This window comes from Cnephaeus nilssonii, assembly GCF_951640355.1.
Source record: "Cnephaeus nilssonii genome assembly, chromosome: 7".
Classification (NCBI taxonomy): Eukaryota; Metazoa; Chordata; class Mammalia; order Chiroptera; family Vespertilionidae; genus Cnephaeus; species Cnephaeus nilssonii.
Genome location: NC_137078.1, coordinates 96,608,853 through 96,630,602, shown reverse-complemented (window position 1 = coordinate 96,630,602; position 21,750 = coordinate 96,608,853). Strand labels below are relative to the sequence as shown.

Sequence of the window (21,750 nt, the reverse complement as noted above, 5' to 3'; positions counted from 1 at the left end):
CCCACCCGAAATGAGTCACTCGGCCTCGAATTCTGTGCACTGAAAACGTCCTTCTGAGCAGCGTCCACAGGCGCCCCCAGAGTGACTGCGGGGCGCAGGGAATGCGGAGAACCCCTGGTCTAGGGCCTTTGCGTTGTACCTAGCAGAAGCCCAACTCAGGCCCAAACAAGACGGAAGAGAAACAATGGGCTCAATAACAGAAATCATGGCGCCACGAATTCGGGTCTGAATGACGTCATCAGGAGTCCATTTCTCTGCGTCCGTGGCCTCTGAGTCACCTCCTCCTCTGGTGGACCCAGCCCCAGGACAGGGCAGCTCGGGGCCTAAATTGCCCTTTGAACCAGGAAACAGTAAAGAGGGGGCTCCTTTCCGGTAACTTTTGTGAAACTCAGAGATGGGCTCATTGGCTGGCATGGGTCCCATGAACCAATCACAGTGTTGAAGAAGATGCATTCTGATTGGTCTGCCTGGGTCACGTGCCAATTTTGAAGGATGATGTATTCTGATTAGTCTGCCTGGGCCATGTGTCCATCCTGAAGGATCAAGCATTCTGATTGGCCTGCCTGGACCATGTGCCCATCCTGAAGGCTGAAGCATTCTGATTGGCCTGCCTGGGTCACGTGCTCAATTAGAAGGGCTGTGGGAGACATCCTGGCTAGACCTCGCAGACATAAAGGGGGCCAGGACAGGTGAACACCCTGTGGCCATCCAGGACTTCCCCAACCCATTTGCCCCGTGCATTCGGTCTCAGCATCATGCCTCTCCCATCAGGGACTGCTGGGTGCTTTGCCAGCCTCTCAGTCAGGCTGGATTAGGCTCCTCGTGGTCTGAGGACTACGGCTCCCCAGTTCCCACAATGCAGGGGACCCCGGGGATAGTAAGAACAGTGCTCCTGCCCAGCCAGCGTGGCTCAGTGGTTGAGTGTCAGCCTATGAACCAGGAGGTCATGGTTCGATTCCCAGTCGGTGCACATGCCCGGGTTGTGGGCTTGATCCCCAGTGTGGGTGTGCAGGAGGCAGCCAATCAATGATTCTCTCTCATCATTGATGTTTCTCTCTCTCCCTCTCTCTTCCTCTCTGAAATCAATAAAAATATAGTAAAAAACAAAACAAAAACAAAATCCCAAACAGTGCTGGTCCAGTGCCTGCTGTGTGCCTGCACTGCTGTGGGACTTGACGCATGCTTGTCTTCACAATCCCTTTAATCCTTTCAATGATGCTATTATTAACGTAGTACCCCTGCAGTCTCTGTGACTTGCCCAAGGCTACCCCCTCAGCATGTGGCAGCCCTGGAGTCCCAGGCCCCGCTCTTCTCCCTAACCCGGGCTGTGCTGCCTGCCAGGCCACCAGAGGCAAGGTCTGCCCTCTTGGGCATCAGAGCCTCCATCATGAGTTGCGCTGACATGTTGGGGGGTTTAGGAGTGTTGCTGGGAAGGGCTTCAGGGATGAGAGTGGAAGGGGTGCCCCTGAGAGTTTGCCAAGGTGGCCTGGCCTGGAGCTTCTCCGCTTCTTTTCCAGGGTCATCCCCACAGCACCTGTGCCCGCAGGGGCCATCCGCCTGCAGGAAGCAGTGCCAGCGGGACCACTACCTGGACAGGGCCAACCGGTGCACAGCCTGTGTGAGCTGCAAAGGTAAGAGCCGTCCTCCCCTCCACGGCTCCTTCCAGCGAAGCAGGGGTAGAGGGTCGGGGGGACCCTTTGGGGAGAGACAGAACCTAGAAGGTGGGGAGCATCGAGATTTGGTGACTGCACTCTGACCTGGCCCCCTGGTGCCTCAGTTACCCCTCTGGATTTGTGAATTGATACCAGCCATGACCTTTTGCGCCCATACTTTTTGGAGAGACTTAGTTAACGTTTCCTCAAGGGAGGGACTCACATGTATTGAGTTTAATGTTTGCAGGACCCGTAGGGGAAGAGTCTTTCCTTCTCCCTGCTTTACAGTGAGGACAGGGAGGCTTAGGGAGGTACTTTCCTAAGTCACACGACTCTGGTGAGGGCCCCCCAGGGGTGTGAACTGAAGGTCTGACACAAGAGCTTCCAGCAGAACTCTCTCAATAAGCACCTTGTTGTGAATTGCTTGTTTTATTTTATATTTTTAATTGATTTTTTACAGAGAGGAAGGGAGAGGGATAGAGAGTTAGAAACATCGATGAGAGAGAAACATCGATCAGCTGCCTCCTGCACACCTCCTACTAGGGATGTGCCCGCAACCAAGGTACATGCCCTTGACCGGAATCGAACCTGGGACCCTTCAGTCCGCAGGCCAACGCTCTATCCACTGAGCCAAACCGGTTAGGGCAGGTTGTGAATTTCTTATGATGAATGTGGTTTGTGTGCTACCTGGTGTGTGTTTTACTTTTGTGTGGGTTTTTTGGGAGGTGGTGGTGGGGAATGTGTTGCAATTTCTTGGCCTAATGAATATTTCTTGGCCTAATGAATATTTCTTAGCATGCTTAGTGTATTTGAAAAAAATGTATATTCTGTTTGTTCCATACAGAATTCTACACATACCTATTAGATCAAGTTTATTCATTGTATTATGTAAACAATACACATTCTTATTTAGTTTTGTCACCTTCACAAAGGTTGATTTCTGAGGTAGATGTGTTAAAATCTATCTTCTGCCTGACCAGTGTGGCTCAGAGGTTGAGCGTCATCCTGTGAACCAGGAGGTCACAGTTTGATTCTGGTCAGGGTACAAGTCCAGATTTCAGGCTCGATCCCCAGTAGGGGGCATGCAGGAGGCAGCCGATCAATGATTCTCTCTCATCCTGGATGCTTCTATCTCTCTCTCCCTCTCTGAAATCAATAAAAATATATTTTAAAAAAATCTATCTCCCAATATGCTTGTTTTTCGTCAGATTTTCCTTGTGTTCTGTTTCTGCTTTATATAGGTCAAAGCTGTGTCATTAGGTATAATGTTCATGAACATTATGTTTTTTTGGCAAGTTGGACCTTTTATCAACACGAAGGCTACTTCTTTGTTCCCTTATAATGTGTTGGCCTGGATTCCATTTTTGTTTGATACTAGCATTGCCATTCTTTATTTATGTGAGCTTTTCTCTGGTAGAGCTTTCAAGTTTTAAAATGAATGAATGACTGCATTTGATTAAGTGAAAGTTATATGTGTTCTCTACCCCAAATTCAACCAATAGAGAAGTGTAAGGAAGAAAGCCTACTCTGCCCCTCCCCCATCACTGGATGATTGATGCTTCTCTGTGTAGAGAGAAGAATGGGTAGGCTAGTAGCTAGACTACACATACATAGAAAGAAGGAATTTTTAAGAGGATAAGATAATACTATCTATGGCATTAAAGTGATTACATTTATTTATTTATTAATATTTATTGATTTTTTAGAGAGAGAGAGAGATAGGTTTGTTGTTTCACTTATTTATGCATTCATTGGCTGATTCTTTTATGTGCCCTGACCGGGGATGGGACCTGCAACCTTGGTGTATTGGGAGGATGCTCTAACCAATTGAGCTACCTGGCCAGGACTGGAACTTTGTCATCTTACCCAACTGAGACTCTGTCCCCATTAAACATTAGCTCCTCAGCTTCCCCTATCCCCGTCCTCCACCCTTTGGCAACTACCATTCTGCTCTCTATGAATGGACTACTCTAGGAAGTTCATGTATGTGTGATTATGCAATTTTATCCTTCTGTGGCTGGCTTATTTCACTCAGCATAATATCCTCACGGTGCATGACGTGGTAGCATCTGTCAGAATGTCCTTCCTTCTTAAGGCTGAACAACAGTCCATTGTATGTTTATTTACCCACTAGAGGCCCGATGCACGAAGATTCGTGCAAGAATGGCCCTTCCTTCCCCTGGCTGCCGGCACTGCCTTGGCTCTGGCCCAGAGCCGCCTTTCCGCCTTCCCACACTGCCCAGAGGCCCAGAGCTGCTGGGGCAGGGCAGAACACCTGCGTCCCACCCTGCCCCCGGCTGCTTGGCGCCTGCATATGCAAATCAACCCACCACCTTTGTTGGGTTAATTTGCATACTCACTCCTGATTGGCTGGTGGGCGTTGCGTAGGTACAGTCAATTTGCATCTTTCTCTTTTATTAGTGTAGATGTCAATGGACACTGGGTTGTTCCACCTTCTAACTATCGTGACTATTGCTGCCGTGAACATAGGAGTCACGTATCTTTTTGAATTAGTGTCTTGGATTTCTTCAAACAAATACCCAGAAGTGGAATTTCTGGGTTATAAGGTAGTTTTATTTTCAAATACTGTTTTCCATAGTGGCTGCACCAATTTACGATCCCACCGACCGGGCGTGAGGGTGGGCAGGGGAGTCCCTTTCATATCTGTTTTCTCTGAGAGTATTAATTGCACTGACTCTAAAGGCTGTTTTCCCTTGTGTCTGCTTCCTCAAGCTTAGTGTATGTTTGAGTTCGGGGCTCTTTCGTCTTCTTGCTGGTTTCCTCTCAGGTTTGGTTTTAGTTTTGCACGTCGGATCTCGAGACTCAGGGGCTTGTGGAACCCACTCCAGTGGCCGTGGGGGAGGCGGGTGGGGCAGGGTCTGCCAGTGGCTGGTCTTCTGAGTCTGAGGGTCCTTTCCTCCCAGGTCTGACCAGCCCCAGGGCACCACCCAGTTCCCTCCCCCCAGAACCTCCTTGGGGAGATGCTTGGCTTCCAGCTCTGTGGCATCAGCGGATGAGGAATCTGGGGACACTGACCCGCCTGGATGCTCCTGTCCTGTTCCCTGGGGCCCGTCCCTGCTGGGCCCCCACGCAGAGACTGGAGCACCCCGGGGCCTCTCCCAGCACTGTCCTCTTGGACATGTTTTGGGCTGTGGCCTCCTTCTTCCATCAATCCCATCTGCCTCCCACGTTGGGGGGAGTCTATCATTTTTGGTTGGCCAACGAAGCCCCTTACTGTTTTCCAGGGATGTTTGCATTCACTCATTCATTACTTTTACCAGTGACTTTTCTATTTGAGATGAAATTCACCATTAACCATTTTTTAAATAATGCATTAGGTATGGTTGGTATTTTTATTTATTTTTAAAAATATATTTTTATTGATTTTAGAGAGGAAGGGAGAGGGAGCGAGAGATAGAAACATCAATTGATTGGCTGCCTCCTGCACACGGCCCACTGGGAATTGAGCCCGCAACCCAGGCATGTGCCCTGACCGGGAATTGAACCGCGACCTCCGGGTTCATGGGTCGATGCCCAACCACTGAGCCATGCTGACTGGGCCTGTTTGGTATTTTTAAATGCTTATAAGTGCTTAATTCAGCAAATTCTCAGGTCACCACAAAACCAAAGTCTATGAGATTTCAAAACATGGTCAGACTGCAAGCATGGAGAAGAAAAGTCAGTCATTGCTGTGGCTTGCTTTGTGCTCTCTATAATGACTAACTACCAGAAATTATTAATAGAAAAAAGTAAACGTTCTTTATTTGTGTCCTTTGTGCCCTGTAGGTTTAGCACATAATTATTAAAAAGATGAATAGTAATTAGTGATCCTAATAGAAGTTAGCAATGCATAGTTGCTAACATTGCTCTGTGTAGCAGTATTTAGTGACCTTCTTAATATATGTGCTTTAGGTAACAATAAAATGAGTTTGCATACCCGGGCCTCACGTGCAGACCTCCTAATACTTATCGCCTTGTTTATTTATTAATTTTTTTTAATTTATTGATTTCAGAGAGGAAGAGAGAGGGAGAGACAGATAGAAACATCAATGATGAGAGAGAATCATTGATCGGCTGCGTCCTGCACGCGCCCCACTGGGGATCGAGCCCGCAACCTGGGCATGTGCACTTGGGACACTTTAGTCCGCAGGCCAACGCTCTATCCACTGAGCCAAACCGACTTAGGGCAGCGCCTTATTTTTAACATAATTGGGATATTGTTTGTAAAATTCATTTAGTTTGTAAAATTCACTATTTTAGAATATTTTATTGATTGATTTTGAGAGAGAGAGAGAGAGAGAGTAAGAAAGAGAGAGAAAGAGAGAGAGAGACATCAATTTGTTGTTCCACTTATTTATGCATTCACTGGTTGATTCTTGTATGTGCCCTGACTGGGGATCAAACCCATAACCTTGGAGTAGCAGGATGATTCTCTAACCAACTGAGCTATCCAGCCAGGGCTGAAACTCACCATTTTAAAGTGTACAGTGCAGTGATTTTACTATACTGGACCCACCCTGTGCCACCACCACCACCATCAAATTCCAGAACATTCTACCTCCCCCCAAAGAAACCCATGACCTCCCAAGTCTTTCCTCCTCCCATCCCACCCCACCCACTTTCCGTCTCTGTGGACTCGCCTACCTTGGACATTTCATGGAAGTGGAATCCCAGGCTATGTGGCTTAGTGTCTGGCTTCCTTAACTTAGAGTGTTTTCGAGGCTGATCCGTGCGGTAACAGGTGTCACACTTCACGCCTTTTCACGGCTGAACGTGATTGCATTGCGTAGATGGGCCACGCTTTGTCTGTGATGTCGGCGGACACTTGGGTATCTCTACTTTGTGGCTGTTACGAATAGAGCTGCTCTGATCATGTGTGAGTGTTTGTGCAGACATATGTTTTCAGTTCTCTCGGTAGATATGTAGGAGTGGGATTGAGGATCATAGGTAAATCTATGTCTGGCCCTGGCTGGGCAGCTCAGTTGGTTAGAGAGTTGTCCCAATATGCCAAGGTTGTGGGTTCGATCCCTAGTTAGGGCATATACGAAGACTCAACCAATGAATGCATAAATCAGTGGAACAATAAATCTCTCTCTCTCTCTCTCTCTGCCTCCCTCTCCCTTCCTTTCTCTCTCTCAAATCAATAAGTAAAATTTAAAACAATAAATCTATGTTTAATTTTTGAGGAACCACCAAACTGGTTTCTACAGCACAATCTAATTGCTGTCCCCGCTAGCATGGTGTGAGCATTCCCGACTCTCCACACTCTCGCCAACACTTGCTGTTGTCTGTCTTTGTGACTGCAGCCATCCTGGTGGGTGTGAAGTGGTATCTCATTGTGCTTTTGGTTTGCATTTTCCTAAGGACTAATGATGTTGAGCATCTTTTCTTGTGCTGACTGGCCATTTGTATATCTTCTCTGGAAAAACATTTTCTTAAATCCTTGGCTCACTAAAAAAAAAAAACTTAATAGATCTTTATTTGTTAAAAGGTAGAACAGCCATTTAAAAATATGTATATATTTATTGATTTCAGAGAAAAACAGAGAGGGAGAGATAGAAATATCCATGATGAGAGAGAATCATTGATTGGCTGCCTCCTGCACGCCCCCCTATTGGGGATCGAGCCTGCAACCGGGGCATATGCCCTTGACAGGGGAATCGAACCCGGGACTCTTCAGTCCGCAGGCCGATGCTCTACCCACTGAGCCAAACCAACCAGGGCCTTAATAGATCTTTTAAAAGAACAGTTTTCAATTTATAGAAAAATTGAGCAGAAAGTACTGAGAGTTCCCGTATGGCCCCATAGTCTCTCCTATTGTAAACACCTTGCATGGGTGTGGTGTGTTGTTACAGCTGATGAACCAGTACCTGTACGTGACTAATTAAAGTTCATAGTTCACTTTAAGGTTCACTCTTTGTGTTCGAAGTTCTATGGCTCTTGACAAACGTGTCATGTCCCGTATCCACGGTTGCAGTATTTACAGGGTAGTCTCAGCCCCTACGTCCTCTGTGCTCCCCCACCCTTTACCTGGACCCTGGCAACACTGGTCTTCTTACTGTCTCCATAGTTTCGTCTTTTCCAGAATGCCATAGAGTTGGAGTCAGCCTTTACAGATTGGTCTAGTTGGTTTCTTTCACTTAGAAATAGGTGTTTAATGTCCTGCCATGTCCTTTTTGCCCATTTTATTTTAAAAAAATTAATTTTTATTGATTTCAGAGAGGAAGGGAAAGGGAGAGGGAGATGGAAACATCAATGATGAGAGAGAATCATTGATCGGATGCCTCCTGCACGCCCCCTACCGGGGATTGAGCCCGCAGCCTAGGCATGTGCCCTGACTGGAAATCGAACCATGACCTCCTGGTTCATAGGTTGACATTTAACCACTGATCCATGCCGGCCGGGTGCCCTATTTTAAAATTGGGACATTGATTTATTTTTAATACCAGTTTAGTGGTCTCCGGGGTCGTGGGCTGGGAGGTGACGGCCTCAGGACCCTGCCTGCCCAGGGAAGGCCACAGCAGCCCTCTCTCGCGTGCACACTGTCCCTGGCGGGTCCTCGGGTTCCCTCCCTCGCCCTCCCTCTGTCCTCTGTGACCCTCCTCTGTGTCCTTTAGACGGCCTTGTGGAGAAGAAGCCATGTTCGCAGAACTCCCCCCGCATCTGTGAATGCCGGGCCGGCATGTACTGTACCACGTCAGCCTCCAATTCCTGTGCCCGCTGCTCCCCCCACTCCATCTGCCCCCCAGGGATGATGGTCAAGTTCCCCGGTAAGTACCCCACCCCCAGCCCAGGCCTGAGATCTGTGCCCACACCACACCAGCCCTGCCGACCTCACCTCCCACGGCCTCCCTGGGGGGCAGGTCACAGCTCCTTTTGCAATGATGCCATCAGTGCGCCAGGCGCCAGGGCCCCTGTGCCCCTGTGCCCCCCCCCCCCCCCCCCGTGTCCCAGGCTCAGAGAGACCCTGGGGGCCCCAGGCACAGGCCTGGCTGGAAGAGGTCTTGGGATGGTTTGAGGCTCGGGGCAAAGTTTCTCTGAGGCAAGAAAGAAACCTTACGTCTCTGTCCTGGGAAATTCCTGGGAGTCAGAGGCGCAAGAGACTGGGCACCAGGCTCAAGACTGAGAAACTTTGGCTTTCTTTTCCCACTTGCTGTGTGACCTCAGGCAACTTCCTTGTCTTCTCTGGGCTTCTGGTTTTCTGACAGGGAGGGCCAGGTGGCCAGAGAGGAGATAAGGGCCACAGGTCCTGGGTGGGCGGCACGGAGAGGGCCTGTCAGAGGGAGGCCCGGGGAGCGGGTGGGTGTTGGACCACAGCCCAGAAGGGGTGCCACGGCCACAGGGGCTCAGAGGGAGCCATGTCTTCTGGGGATGGGAGTGTCCGTGACCTGGTCCTTCTCCACGGCCCATCCCACCCCCTCTCCTCCACCCTCCTCCCTTCCCTCCCTGTCCTCCCAGCCGGCCCAGCCACCATTCCCACAGGTTTTCCCTCCCAATTCTCTCTCCTGCCCCCACCCCAATCTCTCCCCCTGGCAGGCAGCCACAACCTCCCTTGCAAAGCCACATCGTATTTTGTGTGTGTCTCCTTCACATGCCTGTCTAAAAATAATACAATATATTTTCATGTAGATATATTTAATATAAAATATTTACTTATATTAAAAACATATTTTAAACATATTTTTATTGATTTCGGAGAGGAAGGGGGAGGGAGAGAGAGAGAGAAACATCAGTGATAAGAGAGATTCATTGATCGCCTGCCTCCTGCACATCCCACTCTGGGGATCCTGACCAGGAGCTGAGCCACTGAGCCCCGCGGGCCGGGCTAGGGGACTCTTGTCTGGAAGCCTGTGTACGTGGGCACTTCTGGTTGCTGGTTTGTTGGGCTCCAAGCCTGAGATGTGAAGCAAAGAGAAGGCCAGGGGACGCTCCTCCGGCCTCACGGCCCCGGGCCCGTCTGCCGTCCCCTTTCCCGTTCAGTCATTCAGGGCCTCGTGGGAGGAGGCAGGGAAAGCACACCCACTCCGCAGGGTCTCCAGCATGCGGTTTGCACCAGGACCCCCCGTGGTGCGGCCCCCTCCTTCCTCCAGCCCAGCGTTCAGCACCAGCCCTCGCTATCTGGGCCCCACCTGGTCTGTCTCCTTTCAGTTCCGGGGACGGGCAGGACTTTCCCCTTCTACCAGGCCTTTGCATATGCTGTTCCCTCAGTCTAGGACACCCTTCCCACCCCATTCACTAAGTTCACTCCTACTCAGCCTTGAGCTGGGCCACACAAAACACTCTGCTAAGGGACCCGCAGAAGCCCGCCACCTGCAAGCAGGGGCAGGGCGGTGCGGGGGAAAGCGCTCCGGACTGAGCATCAGATGCCTGGGATTTCATAGAGCTCTGCGTCTGTGGGGTATGTTCCCAACGCTCTCTGGGCCTCAGTGTCCCCATCTGTCAAATGCCTGGAGTTCAGTTGTTCCAACTAGGGCGTGTGGACCAGTGGTTTTCCTGTGATTGCCACATGGTGGCGCCAGAGTCCCCTCTTTGCTGCCCCTAGACCCACCCTGCCTGAGGCGATACCAGGGGCTGGCCACATGTGGTCATTGAGCACCTGTGATGTGTCCAGGGGCACTGAGATATGCTATCAGCATAGAATATGCACGGATTTCAAATACTTAGTATAAGTATTTTACATTTGAGAATGTAAAACATCTCAATTATTATTTTTTAAAAATATTTTTATTGACTTCAGAGAGGAAGGGAGAGGGAGAGAGAGACAGAAACATCAATGATGAGAGAGAATCATTGATTGGCTGCCTCCTGCATGCCCCCCACGGGGGACCGAGCCCGAAACCCGGGAATGTGCCCTTGGCTGTAATCGAACCCGGGACCCTTCAGTCTGAGGCTGACGCTCTATCCACTGAACCAAACCAGCTAGGGTTCATAATTATTTTTTATGTTGATTACCTGCTCACACAATATTTTAGATCCATTGAGTTAAATAAATATATTTAAATTAATTTCACATGTTTCTTTTTACTTTTTAAAAAAATATATATTTTTATTGATTTCAGAGAGGAAGGGAGAGGGGGAGAGAGAAAGAAACATCCATGATGAGAGGGAATCATTGATCGGCTGCCTCCTGCGTGCCCCACAATGGGGATTGAGCCTGCAACCCAGGCATGTGCCCTTGACTGGCTCGAACCCAGGACCCTTCAGTCCTCAGGCCGATGCTCTATCCACTGAGCCAAACCAGCTAGGGCTCTTTTTACTTTTTTTTTTTAAAATATATTTTATTGATTTTTTACAGAGAGGAAGAGAGAGGGATAGAGAGTCAGAAACATCGATGAGAGAGAAACATCAATCAGCTGCCTCCTGCACACCCCCCACTGGGGATGTGCCCGCAACCAAGGTACATGCCCGCAACCAAGGTACATGCCCTTGACCGGAATCGAACCTGGGACCCTTGAGTCCACAGGCCGATGCTCTATCCACTGAGCCAAACCAGTTTCGGCCTCTTTTTACTTTTTTTTTTTTTAAAATAGATTTTTATTGATTTTTTACAGAGAGGAAGAGAGAGTGATAGAGAGTTAGAAACATCGATGAGAGAGAAACATCGATCAGCTGCCTCCTGCACACCCCCCACTGGGGATGTGCCCGCAACCAAGGTACATGCCCTTGACCGGAATCGAACCTGGGACCCTTGAGTCTGCAGGCCGACGCTCTATCCACTGAGCCAAACCGGTTTCGGCTCTTTTTACTTTTTAAAAATATTTTTTAGCCCCAGCTGGTTTGGCTCAGTGGATAAGAGTGTCAGTCTGCGGACTGAAGGGTTCCAGGTTCGATTTCAGCCAAGGGCACATGCCTAGGTTATGGGCTCGATCCCCAGTAAGGGGCGAGCAGGAGGCAGCTGATCAATGATTCTCTCTCATCATTGATGTTTCTATCTCTCTATCCTCTCCCTTCCTCGCTGAAATCAAATCAATAAAAATATATTTAAAAAATATTTTTTTAAATTGATTTTTAGAGAGAGAGAGGAAGGGAGAGGGAGAGAGAAATAGAAACATTGATGAGAAAGAAACATCGATTGCTTGCCCCCTTCCAGGGATCGAGCCTGCAACCCGGGCGTGTGCCCTGACTGGGAATTGAACCAGCAACCTTTTGGTGCACGGGACGATGCCCAAGCAACTGAGCCACCCTGGCCAGGGCTGTACTGTTTTAATGTAGCTACTAGAAGATTTAAATGACCTGTGTGATCTCATCCTATTTCTATGGGACAGTGGCGCTTTGGGAGGGCTCAGCCTTTGGCTGCCAAACCCTGGCTAACTTCTAGGTCCCCCTGTGGGCTCTCCCATGGGGCAACATCTCTCCAACTGTAAAACGGAAAGTAGTTTCTGGGTCAGGTTCAGCTCTCGCTAAGCCCCAGCTAAGAGCTTGCACAGGCTCCCGTTCCTGAAATTCACAAAATCCCACGAGGCAGACTGCATCAGCTCCATCGTGCAGCGAGGAAATTGAGGTCCAGGTGGCAGGCACATGGCTCAGGATCACCGAGCAGAGAACATGGCGCGAGGGTTTGAAGGTCACCCCCAGGTCCTTTCTCAGCGACGGGACAGGGGTCCAGATGAGGAAAGGGACATGGTATTCACTGGGCACTTGCTGTGTGTCCCACCGTGTGATAGGCACACGGGTGAACGCTCTGTCCCGACAGCAGCCTGGGAAGACCGTGTTATTATTATAATCCTTTGCCTTGTCTGGCGCGGCTAGGACACGATAGAGGTGACAGGCACACCCAGGCCCACTTGATGGCAAGCGCTGTGAGTTTTCCTCTCCACTCGGCTTCCACCCAGTTAGTCTTCAGGATTCTTTGGGTTGCAAGTGGCAAAATCTTAAATTTGTGGCTCATGTAGCTAAAAAGTCTGGGGACAGCTCTGGGTAGCTTCAGGCATGGCTGGATCCAGGCGCCCTGTCTTTCCCTACCTCTCAGCTCTATCCCCTATGCTTAGGTGTCTGTAAGATGCCTCCCAGCAGCTCCAGGCTTGCTTCCTACCCAACCCCAGTGGAGAGACAGCTTCTTCGTCCTACATTTCCAAGAACCAAAAACAAAATCTTGACATTGCTTCTCAGACAGGCGTGGCTTAGGTCACGTGCCCATCCCTGAGCCAGTCCATCTTGGCCAGGGGAAGGGAAGAAATGGAATAATTTGATTGGTCCATCCTGGCCCCATGGCTACTCCTGGAAGGGAGGGGAAGGGGGAGGGGAGGAAATCAGCCCTAAAAACAGATACGGAGATTGGGGAGAGTGGTTTCCCGGGGAAATCAGGCTGCTTACCCCCAGGGGGAAGGGAGGCTGGGCAGGTGCGAACACCAGGTGGCCACTGCGTTTGCCAGGTGCCCATCCGGGACCGACTCTGGTTTGCGGTGGTAAGAGTCTATTCCTGGAGTCTTCGGACTCCTCCCTACCAAGTCTGAAGGCATTGTGTCCCCTGCAGGCACAGCGCAGAGGGACACCGTCTGTGAGGCCCCCTCCCCGGGGGCCAGCCCTGACTGCGGCGCCGGCCGGGAGGACTGCAGGGCGCCCGCCAGGTGACTACGGCCCTTCCCATCCAGCTGGCCTGAGTGTGGGGCTGTCTCCCCCACAGGATGCCTGGACCACAGCTGGGCGGTGGGGGGGAAGGGGGACGGGGGGGTGTCAGCACGGGGTGCCTGGGCTCCAGTGCATAGTAGTGAGCGTGGAGAGAGGCCATCCCTGCAAGTCATTTGAGGCCCTACTGTGTGCCCTGCCTGCCCCGATTGCACAGGAGGCCCAGGAGGCCCAGAAGGCGTAGAAAACACATCCCTGGATCCCTGACAGGGGGCCCGCCAGAGACTGTGGGCAGGAGGTCTGGGGCCCCCTGCTCCATAGAAATGGCTCTCCCCGAGCACAGGCCTCCCCTGCCCCGTCAGCAGAATCGTCCGTCCCATCTCTGGCTTTTTCCCCAGCGGCACCACCCCCCGGGCCAAGCCCACCCTGACCTCAGCCAGCTCCGAAGCCAGGACCCCGCTTCTTGAAGGGGACACTCCCCTCACCCCCGAAGCGGATTCCAAAATGATAAGGGCTCCCAGCTCTCTGTCCTCCGTGGGGAAGCCCCGTCTGGATCCAGGTAATTTCTCCAGAGGCGCTGGAGGCTGTTTCCCATGGCAACGCTGTCTGGTTGGCGGGCGGCCTGTGCGTGGTGGTCCGGGCAGGCAGGCCCTGAGCGGTGGTCTTTCCCAGTGTGGGGCGGAGAGGCTAGAGGCACTGAGAGCCGGCGTAGACAGTGGGGGCACCCACGCATTTAACAGCAGTTTGGGGTGCCTCCCGAGTGCCGGACTCTCGGGGCGCTGCTGCTGCTTGCAACAGAGCAGGTGAGCCTCAGCAGGTGTCGGTTTGATGCCCTCCTGGTTCCCATGGCGACGGGTTGGGGCCCCCAGTTCTCCCCTGCTTATTACTTAATAGCCTCCCATTGTAGAGGTACGCCTCCCTGCTTATTTAGATAGATATTTGGGTTGTTTCCGCTTTTGGGCTATAATGAATAATGAAAAATCTTGGTGCGAATGTATTTGTTCATTTCTCTTGTTGCTTTTTTAAAAATTCATGTGTAGGACTTCTTATAATTCTGGGTTGTGTCCTACAGTTGTGCTCAAATATGTCCTCCCACCCCGTGGCTTGCCTTCTCATTCTCTTTACGGAGCCTTCCCTGAAGAGATGTTCTTAATTTTAATGCAGTCGGGTCGATCCATCTTTTCCTTTGTGGCGAGTGCTTCCTATGTTCTGCCTTGTAAGACTTTCCCTCCTCTGAGCTCTCAGAGACAGCCTGCATTCGCCTTCCATGTTTAGCTCTGCCCTCTACCCTGGTTTGTGTGTATGGCATGAGGCAGCGGTCATGTTAAAAGTGTTCAGTTGAACCAACACCATCTCATATAATAAAAGAGTAATATGCAAATTGACCGTCACTCCAACACACAAGATGGCTGCCCCCATGTGGTCAAAGATGGCTGCCCCCATGTGGACACAAGATGGCCGCCACAAGATGGCCAGCAGGGAAGGGCAGTTGGGAGGGACCAGGCCTGCAAGGGAGGGCAGTTGGGGGCAATCAAGCCTGCAGGGGAGGGCAGTTAGGGGTGACCAGGCTGGCAGAGGAGGGAAGTTGGGGGTGACTGGGCCTGCAGGGAAGGGCAGTTGGGAGGGACCCAGGCCTGCAGTGGAGGGCAGTTAGGGGGCACCAGGCCTGCAGGGGAGGGCAGTTAGGGGTGACCAGGCCTGAAGGGGAGGGCAGTTAGGGGTGACCAGGCCTGCAGGGGAGGGCAGTTAGGGCAATCAGGCTGGCAGGGGAGCAGTTAGGCATCAATCAGGCTGGCAGGGGAGTGGTTAGGGGGTGATCAGGCTGGCAGGCAGAAGCGGTTAGGGCAGTGGTCAGCAAACTCATTAGTCAACAGAGCCAGATATCAACAGTACAACAATTGAAATTTCTTTTGAGAGCCAAAATTTTTTAAACTTAAACTTCTTCTAATGCCACTTCTTCAAAATAGACTTGCCCAGGCCGTGGTATTTTGCAAAAGAGCCAACTCAAGGGGCCAAAGAGCTGCATGTGGCTTGCGAGCCGCAGTTTGCCTACCACAAGGTTAGGGGCAATCAGGAAGGCAGGCAGGCGAGCAGTTGGGAGCCAGCAGTTCTGGATTGTGAGAGGGCAGTTGGACATTCCTCGCGGGGTCCCAGATTGGAGAGGGTGCAGGCTGGGCTGAGGAACACCCCCCCGCCCTGGTGCACGAATTTCGTGCACCGAGCCTCTAGTTTACCAAATAAACGGTCCTTCTCCCACAGTTTTGCAGGCCAGCTTTGCTGTACGTCCAAAGCCCATGTCTGTGTGGGTGTGACTCTGGACTTTGTCTCCTGTTCCACGAGTCTTCTTGTCTGTTGTGTGAACACCACACTGTCTTAATTCCTGTAGTTTTTCGGTCAGTCTTCATGGATGGATGAGCAACTTCTTCAGCTCAGTTCTTCTAGTATTGGCTATTCCAGTAATTTGCATTTCCACGTACATTTTTAAAGTTCGTTTTTGATGTTTTTTAAGTTGATTTCAGAGAGAGGAAGGGAGAGTCAGAAACATCAATGATGAGAGAGAATCATCGATCGGCTGCCTCCTGCATACCCCCTACTGGGGATCGAGCCCGCAGCCCCAGCATGTGCCCTGACCAGGAATTGAACTGTGACCTCCTGGTTCATGGGTCAATGCTCAACCACTGCACAACACCGGCTGGGTTCCACATACATTTTAGAATAAGCTTTTCAAATTCCACAGAATGTCCTATTGAGGTTCTGATGCGGGTTGCCTTGAAGCTGAAGATCAGTTTAGAGAGAATCCACTGTTGCAGTGTTGAGTACACGGCATAGCCCTACATTTATTTAGGCCTTCTTTAAATTCTCCCGGTAATGCTTTATTATTTTTTCTATGTAGAGATGTTCACATGTTTTTCTTAGAGTTCTAGGTATTTCATATTTCTGATGATGATCCTACGGTATCTTTTTCAATACATCATGTTCCAATTCTTTTTGAACCGTGTGAAATGCCAATATTTGACTGGCTGACCTATCAAAACAGCATTTTCATATGGGTTCAACCCACATATACAGACACTTGATTGACTCAGATATCGTAATATTGTATCCAACTACCTTGCTCATTCACTTATTAGTTCTAATAATGCATCTGCAGGTTCTTTGGGATCATCTGTGTACTCAGATGGCTATCTTCCTTTCTAAAAATTGTCACTTTTATTTCTTTTTCTTCCCTTATTGCATTGCCTAGGACCCCTGTACCCTGCTTGAATAGAGGTTGTGAGAGTAGAGCTCCTTGTCTCATTGCTGATCTCAAAGGGAAAGTGGCTGTCGAAGTTTTGAGGAGTGAGCATGGAGCGAGGGCCCTGGCATAGTGGAAATGGTGGATCGTTGTTGTTGGTGGTGGTGGTGGGGGGGGACCAAAGGTATAGGGGGGCTCAGAGCTCATCTCCTGTGTGGCCTTAGACACAGTCCTTCCCTCTCTGAGCCTCATGACCCGCTCTGGGGATGGATCTGACATGTGTGGGGTTTGGAGCTGGCCACGGAGCTGAGGGGAGCTTTAGTGATTGTGGGGCAGTGAGGCCTCTGCCAGGGTGGCCTGACCCGGACTGTCTCTGCTTCCGTCCCCAGGGGTGTCCCCGCAGCACCCGTGCCCTCTGGGGTCTGCCGACTGCAGGAAGCAGTGTGACCGGGACTACTACCTGGACAGGGACGGCCGCTGCACAGCCTGCGTGAGCTGCTCAGGAGGTAGGGGCCCGTCTTTCCACCAGGGGCGCCTTCCAGGGCCTGGGGGTGGGGGTCTTGCAGAAGAGACCGAGACGTTGGGGGTGGGGAGCCCTGAGTTTGGTCTTGGGCAGGGCCTGGTTCAGCTCTCCGGTGTTCTGAGCTGACAGCGTCTAGTGACTCCCACTCATGGTTGTGGGTTTTGATGGCAGCGACCCCTTTTCAGAGACCTTCCATGTACGCACTCTCTCCTGCAAGGGGACCTTTGTCAATCGCCTCCCTGTTCCAAACTCGTCTCATTACTTTCCTAACTATCATATGGTGCACAGGTTGCGATTGTCCCCATTTTACAGAAGAGGAAACCGAGGCTTTGGGAAGTCAAGGGACCTCAAAGGCCATCGTGGCAGGGATGGAGTCTGAACGTAGGGTGTGTGCCCCCGGTTCTGGGCTCTGGTCCCCGCACTGCGCTGCCTCTTGGAGCAGACACTTAGGGGGTGGCCGCTGGGTGCATAGCCTCGTAGCAGCACCAACCACCCTGTGCCGTCCAGGAGGGCCCCACGGGGCAGGGAAGTGGCCCAGGACTCAGGCCTCTTTGGTTGTTGGCATCCCGGCTCATCACAAAGGCCATCGCAGGAATGAGTGATTCTGTCTCCTTGTCTGGGGTTTCTTTCATGCTCGACCCCAACCAGAGTCGAGGGAGACCCGACAGGAAAGAGCAGTCTGTCACGGGGTGGGGTCACAGTTCCAGGAAAGGCAGCGTGGCAAATTTTCTCAAAACTTAGTACGAAAGCCGAGCCACTCATTGTCCTCGTGGATTCTGGGGGTCAGAGTTCAGACAGGACATTGGGGGACCGCTGGTCTCTGCTCCACGATTCTGGAGGCTCAGCTGGAAAACTCGGAGGCTGGAGGCTGGAAGCATCTGGACGCTTATTCGTTGCGTTTCTGGGGGCCGATGCCGGTCGCCATGTGGGGCCTCAGGGCCTCTCCGCATCGGCCTGTGTGGCTCACGCTGGGCTTTCTCACGGCCTGGTGGCTGGATCCCAGGAACGGGGGCGGGGAGGACTGGAGAAGCCACATCGCTTCCTATGACCGTGCCTTGGAATCACGCGGCGTGACTTCCACCACCTTCTCCCTGTTGAGGTGGTCACAGACCCCACGTGAGTCCAGGGAGGGGGAGCATCGAGCCTCTTGGTGTGTGAGTGCCCGAGCCCTGGAAGAGCAGACAGGCCCAATTGTTGCTCTGGCCATCGTCAGGTGGAGAAACAAGAGGCGGCTCTGGCCCAAGAACTCCTTTAACTCGTCATGGCAGCCTGAGGGGCCGCGAGGGGCTAAGAGCACAGGTTCTGGAGCCCAAGTGCCAGGGTTCAGATCTGGGCTCTACCACTTGGTAGCATAGCAACTCCAGCAAGCTTCCAAACCTCCCTGTGCCTCAGTTTCCTTGTAACTATTTTCTCTCTTTTCCGCATCCAGCGAGGCTAGAGAGCGGGTCCAGTTCCTGAGTAGAGGCGGCTGGGGACTGAGAAATAAAAGAAAGAGACAAGACACAGAGATAGAAAGAAAAGCTGGGGCCGGGTGGACCGCTGCCCTCTTCTGACAGAGAGACAGTGACCCAGAGCCGATGCAGCGTGTTTATTTTATACCCCCAAATACCAGGAAGTTCCACCAAAAGGCCAAGGCAGAAGGAGATTATTTGCATTCTTGAGTAGGCCCTGAGCATTCCTGGTGCTAGGCTGGATTTAGATATCAAAACCTGCTTCCCCACACACCATGGGCTGAAAGGAAGGTCAAGCTGACAACACCCTTGCCCTTTTGGCAAGGCGTGTTCCTAGGGTGTGGCTTTGCCGATGCCACTGGGTTCAGCTGACAATAATTAAAGAATGCCCATGTGCCTTCCCAGGGGGCCCTCTACCTCTCCCCCGTTTTTCATTTTTAAATGGGCATACTAATAGTGCTATCTCAGAGAGTTGTGGGACGAAATAGATCAAACTGAATTAATCAGGTAGAGTGTTAAGAATACTGCCTCGCACACACACAGGATTATATCAATAGCCATAGTGGTGATCATAGCTGCTATCATCCCAAGTCATCTCGCTCATGGCCGAGCCCACTCTTGCCCTTTGCACAAACTCCCCCAGCGCCCGCCAGCGCCCGCTCTCTCCGGAGGTGCTACCCTCGCCTTTATCGTGCGAGGCCTCTAAGTAACGGCCCAGAAGAAGGGTTCTTGCTGAGCAAGTCACGTTGGTCTCATCTGAGGCAGCCACTCTGTTTTCACATAAACAGAGCATGCAAAACATCTCCAAACATATGTAAGTGCATGATTATACCTTTTCTTTTAGAAAAGCTCTAACCTTTTATTTTTTTTGTTTTTGGAAAAGAAATTTCTTATCATTGACAATTTCAAACCTGTTCAGAAGTAGAGGGGACCGGGAATGGGATGGACGGTCACCAGTTTCAAAGCATCGGGGTCAGTCTGGTGCATCTATCCCCATGCCCAGTCACCCTGCCCTCTGGGTGCCTTTAACAGCTTTATTGAGATACTAGAGGCCCGATGCACGGAATTCGTGCAAGGGGCTCGGCCCTCGCAGCCCTGGTGGAAAGGGAGAGGGAGAGGGAGAGGGAGAAAGGGAAAGGGGAGAGGGGGAGAGGGAGAGGGAGAGGGAGAGGGAGAAGGCGAGGGGGAGGGGGAAGGGGAGGGGGAGGGGGAGAGGGAGAGGTCGTTCTGGAAGGTCGTTCTGCCGTCTGGTCTAATTAGCATATTAGCTCTGTATTATGTAGGATAGTTGATGTCTAATAAAACACACGTGTTTAAAGTGTGCAATTTGGTACGTTTTGACATATGTATGCGCCTGTGAAACCACCACCACAGTGAAGGTAATAAACCACCCATCGCCCCCCAAGCTTCCTCATGCCCCTCATCTTCCCTCCCACACTCCGACCCCCACCCATGCCCAGGCAGTCCTTCTGCTTTCTCATACGGAATAAGCTGCACTTTCTAGCACTTTCTGTCAGCGGGAGTGTGTAGGATATGCTCCTTTCTCGTGTGTCTTCTTTTGCTCAGCGTCATTGTTTTGAGCGGGCCAAAGACCAGCTCGATGGGAAAGTCAGGTGAATAATTGCTCCTGGGCGAATGCACCCCTACCCTCCGGGGTCCCCTGCACCCACTGTCCTTGCCGTCCCCCATCCTCCCTTTCTCTGTGCCCCTCAGATTACCTCGTGGAGAAGACACCTTGCACGTGGAACTCCTCCCGCGTCTGTGAATGTCGACCTGGCATGATCTGTGGCACGTCCGCCATCAACTCCTGTGCCCGCTGCATCGCCCGCCCTGTCGTCCCACCCAAGGTGGTCACCGCACGCCAGGGTAAGCAGCGCACCCCCGACCGGGGGGCTGAGGTCTGTGCCCAGCAGCCGGCGGCCGTATCTCTCCCACCCCGACGGGGCCAAGGGCCTTCAACCCCAGCTGTGAACTAGGTCAGGTCTGGGCTTTGTTTTTTCTTTGAATAATTAGATCCCGTGAGTGTCATGAAATCCACATTGGTCATTTTGGTAAGAATTTCTGATGATGATTTAAAAAAAAACATTCTTCTTCCTGAAATTGTTGGGCTGGTGAAATCTTGACTTATTGGCAAGGCCATTTTACTGACTCAAGATAGACAAACGGAAAGAGGCCTCCAAGGCAAGCCGGGGGACGCTGGCCAGATTGCAGAAGAGTCGGAACTCGGACTGAAGAGAAATCAAAGCTGGCTCAGCAGCAGCGGAGAGGTTCCAACACATCCCTCGAAAGCAGAGAAGAGAGGAAAGGAGGGTGACGAGCGGAACCCAGGGGAGGGAAGCTCACCCCAGAATTCACTTAGGAGGGCGGGGGGACGGTGAGAGGTGACTTGCTCATCAGCCCCCCCAGGGAGGCCCTGGGCTCAGAGCAGGCAAACAAATCGAATGATGGGAGTGAAATGGAGAATTGCTAAGTGTAACTTCATCTTTAAAATAAAATTTAAAAAAAATCTATATCAATGGTGACCATGGACACGGAGCAGTCTGAGCAGGTGGTGCCTGGGATTTTATCTCCTGATGAAATGATCCGCTTTTTGGCGAAAGACCCTGAAGGGGTCTCTGTGGGAAGCCAGGCTCGCCGAGCGGTGCTGCCGCTTCGGGGTACCCCCCTCGCCGTGTGTTTTGGAGCACGCCCCGCGTACGGGCTGTCGCTGCTCTGTCACTGAGGGAGGATGCCAGCCCACGTGCCCCACCCGCGGGCCAGGGGGCCAGGCAGACCACCGGCTCTGGGAAGAGACCCATTGAAAAGGACACACTGACACCACAGCACAGGAACCCCACCAGCTCCCGGAACGTCCGGTCGTCCTTTGTAAGTAACACGAGCGAGCTGTGCAGGCGTTCAGGCCTCAGGGAAAACCAGAGAATAGCAAGAGACACGAACAGGAAAGCTTCCTACAGCTGACGCAACGATGAACCCAGGAATAGCCGGGAACTTAAAAGATTCAAACGGCTCTAGCTGGTTTGGCTCAGTGGATAGAGCGTCGGCCTGCAGACTGAAGGGTCCCGGGTTCGATTTTGGTCAAAGGCACATGCCCGGGGTTGCGGGCTTGATCCCCAGTGTGGGGCTTGCAGGAGGCAGCCGATCAATGGTTCTCTCTCATCAGTGATGTTTCTATCGCTCTCCCTCTCCCTTCCTCTCTGAAATCAATAAAAAAATATAAAAAAATATTTAAAGGTGTCCACAGAAAAATTCAGGAAGCTGTTACACCCACACAGTGAGGACAGAATGCTGTGGAGAAGGAACAGCAAAAGAACAGCGGGCAAGAGG

General features: G+C 51.5%; 1 protein-coding gene across 1 annotated transcript in view; it reads left to right on the top strand.

Annotated features, from left to right (window-relative positions):
• Nucleotides 1-8,334: 8,334 nt before the first annotated feature.
• Nucleotides 8,335-21,750, top strand: part of TNFRSF8 (TNF receptor superfamily member 8) — a gene marked incomplete at both ends in the record, with an annotated part of 33,681 nt that continues 20,265 nt past the window's right edge. The window contains 5 exons of the mRNA XM_079777885.1: nt 8,335-8,422; nt 13,126-13,219; nt 13,616-13,776; nt 16,842-16,958; nt 20,140-20,292. Coding sequence (XP_079634011.1) covers nt 8,335-8,422; nt 13,126-13,219; nt 13,616-13,776; nt 16,842-16,958; nt 20,140-20,292 — 613 coding nt within the window. The remainder of the gene's footprint in view (nt 8,423-13,125; nt 13,220-13,615; nt 13,777-16,841; nt 16,959-20,139; nt 20,293-21,750) is intronic.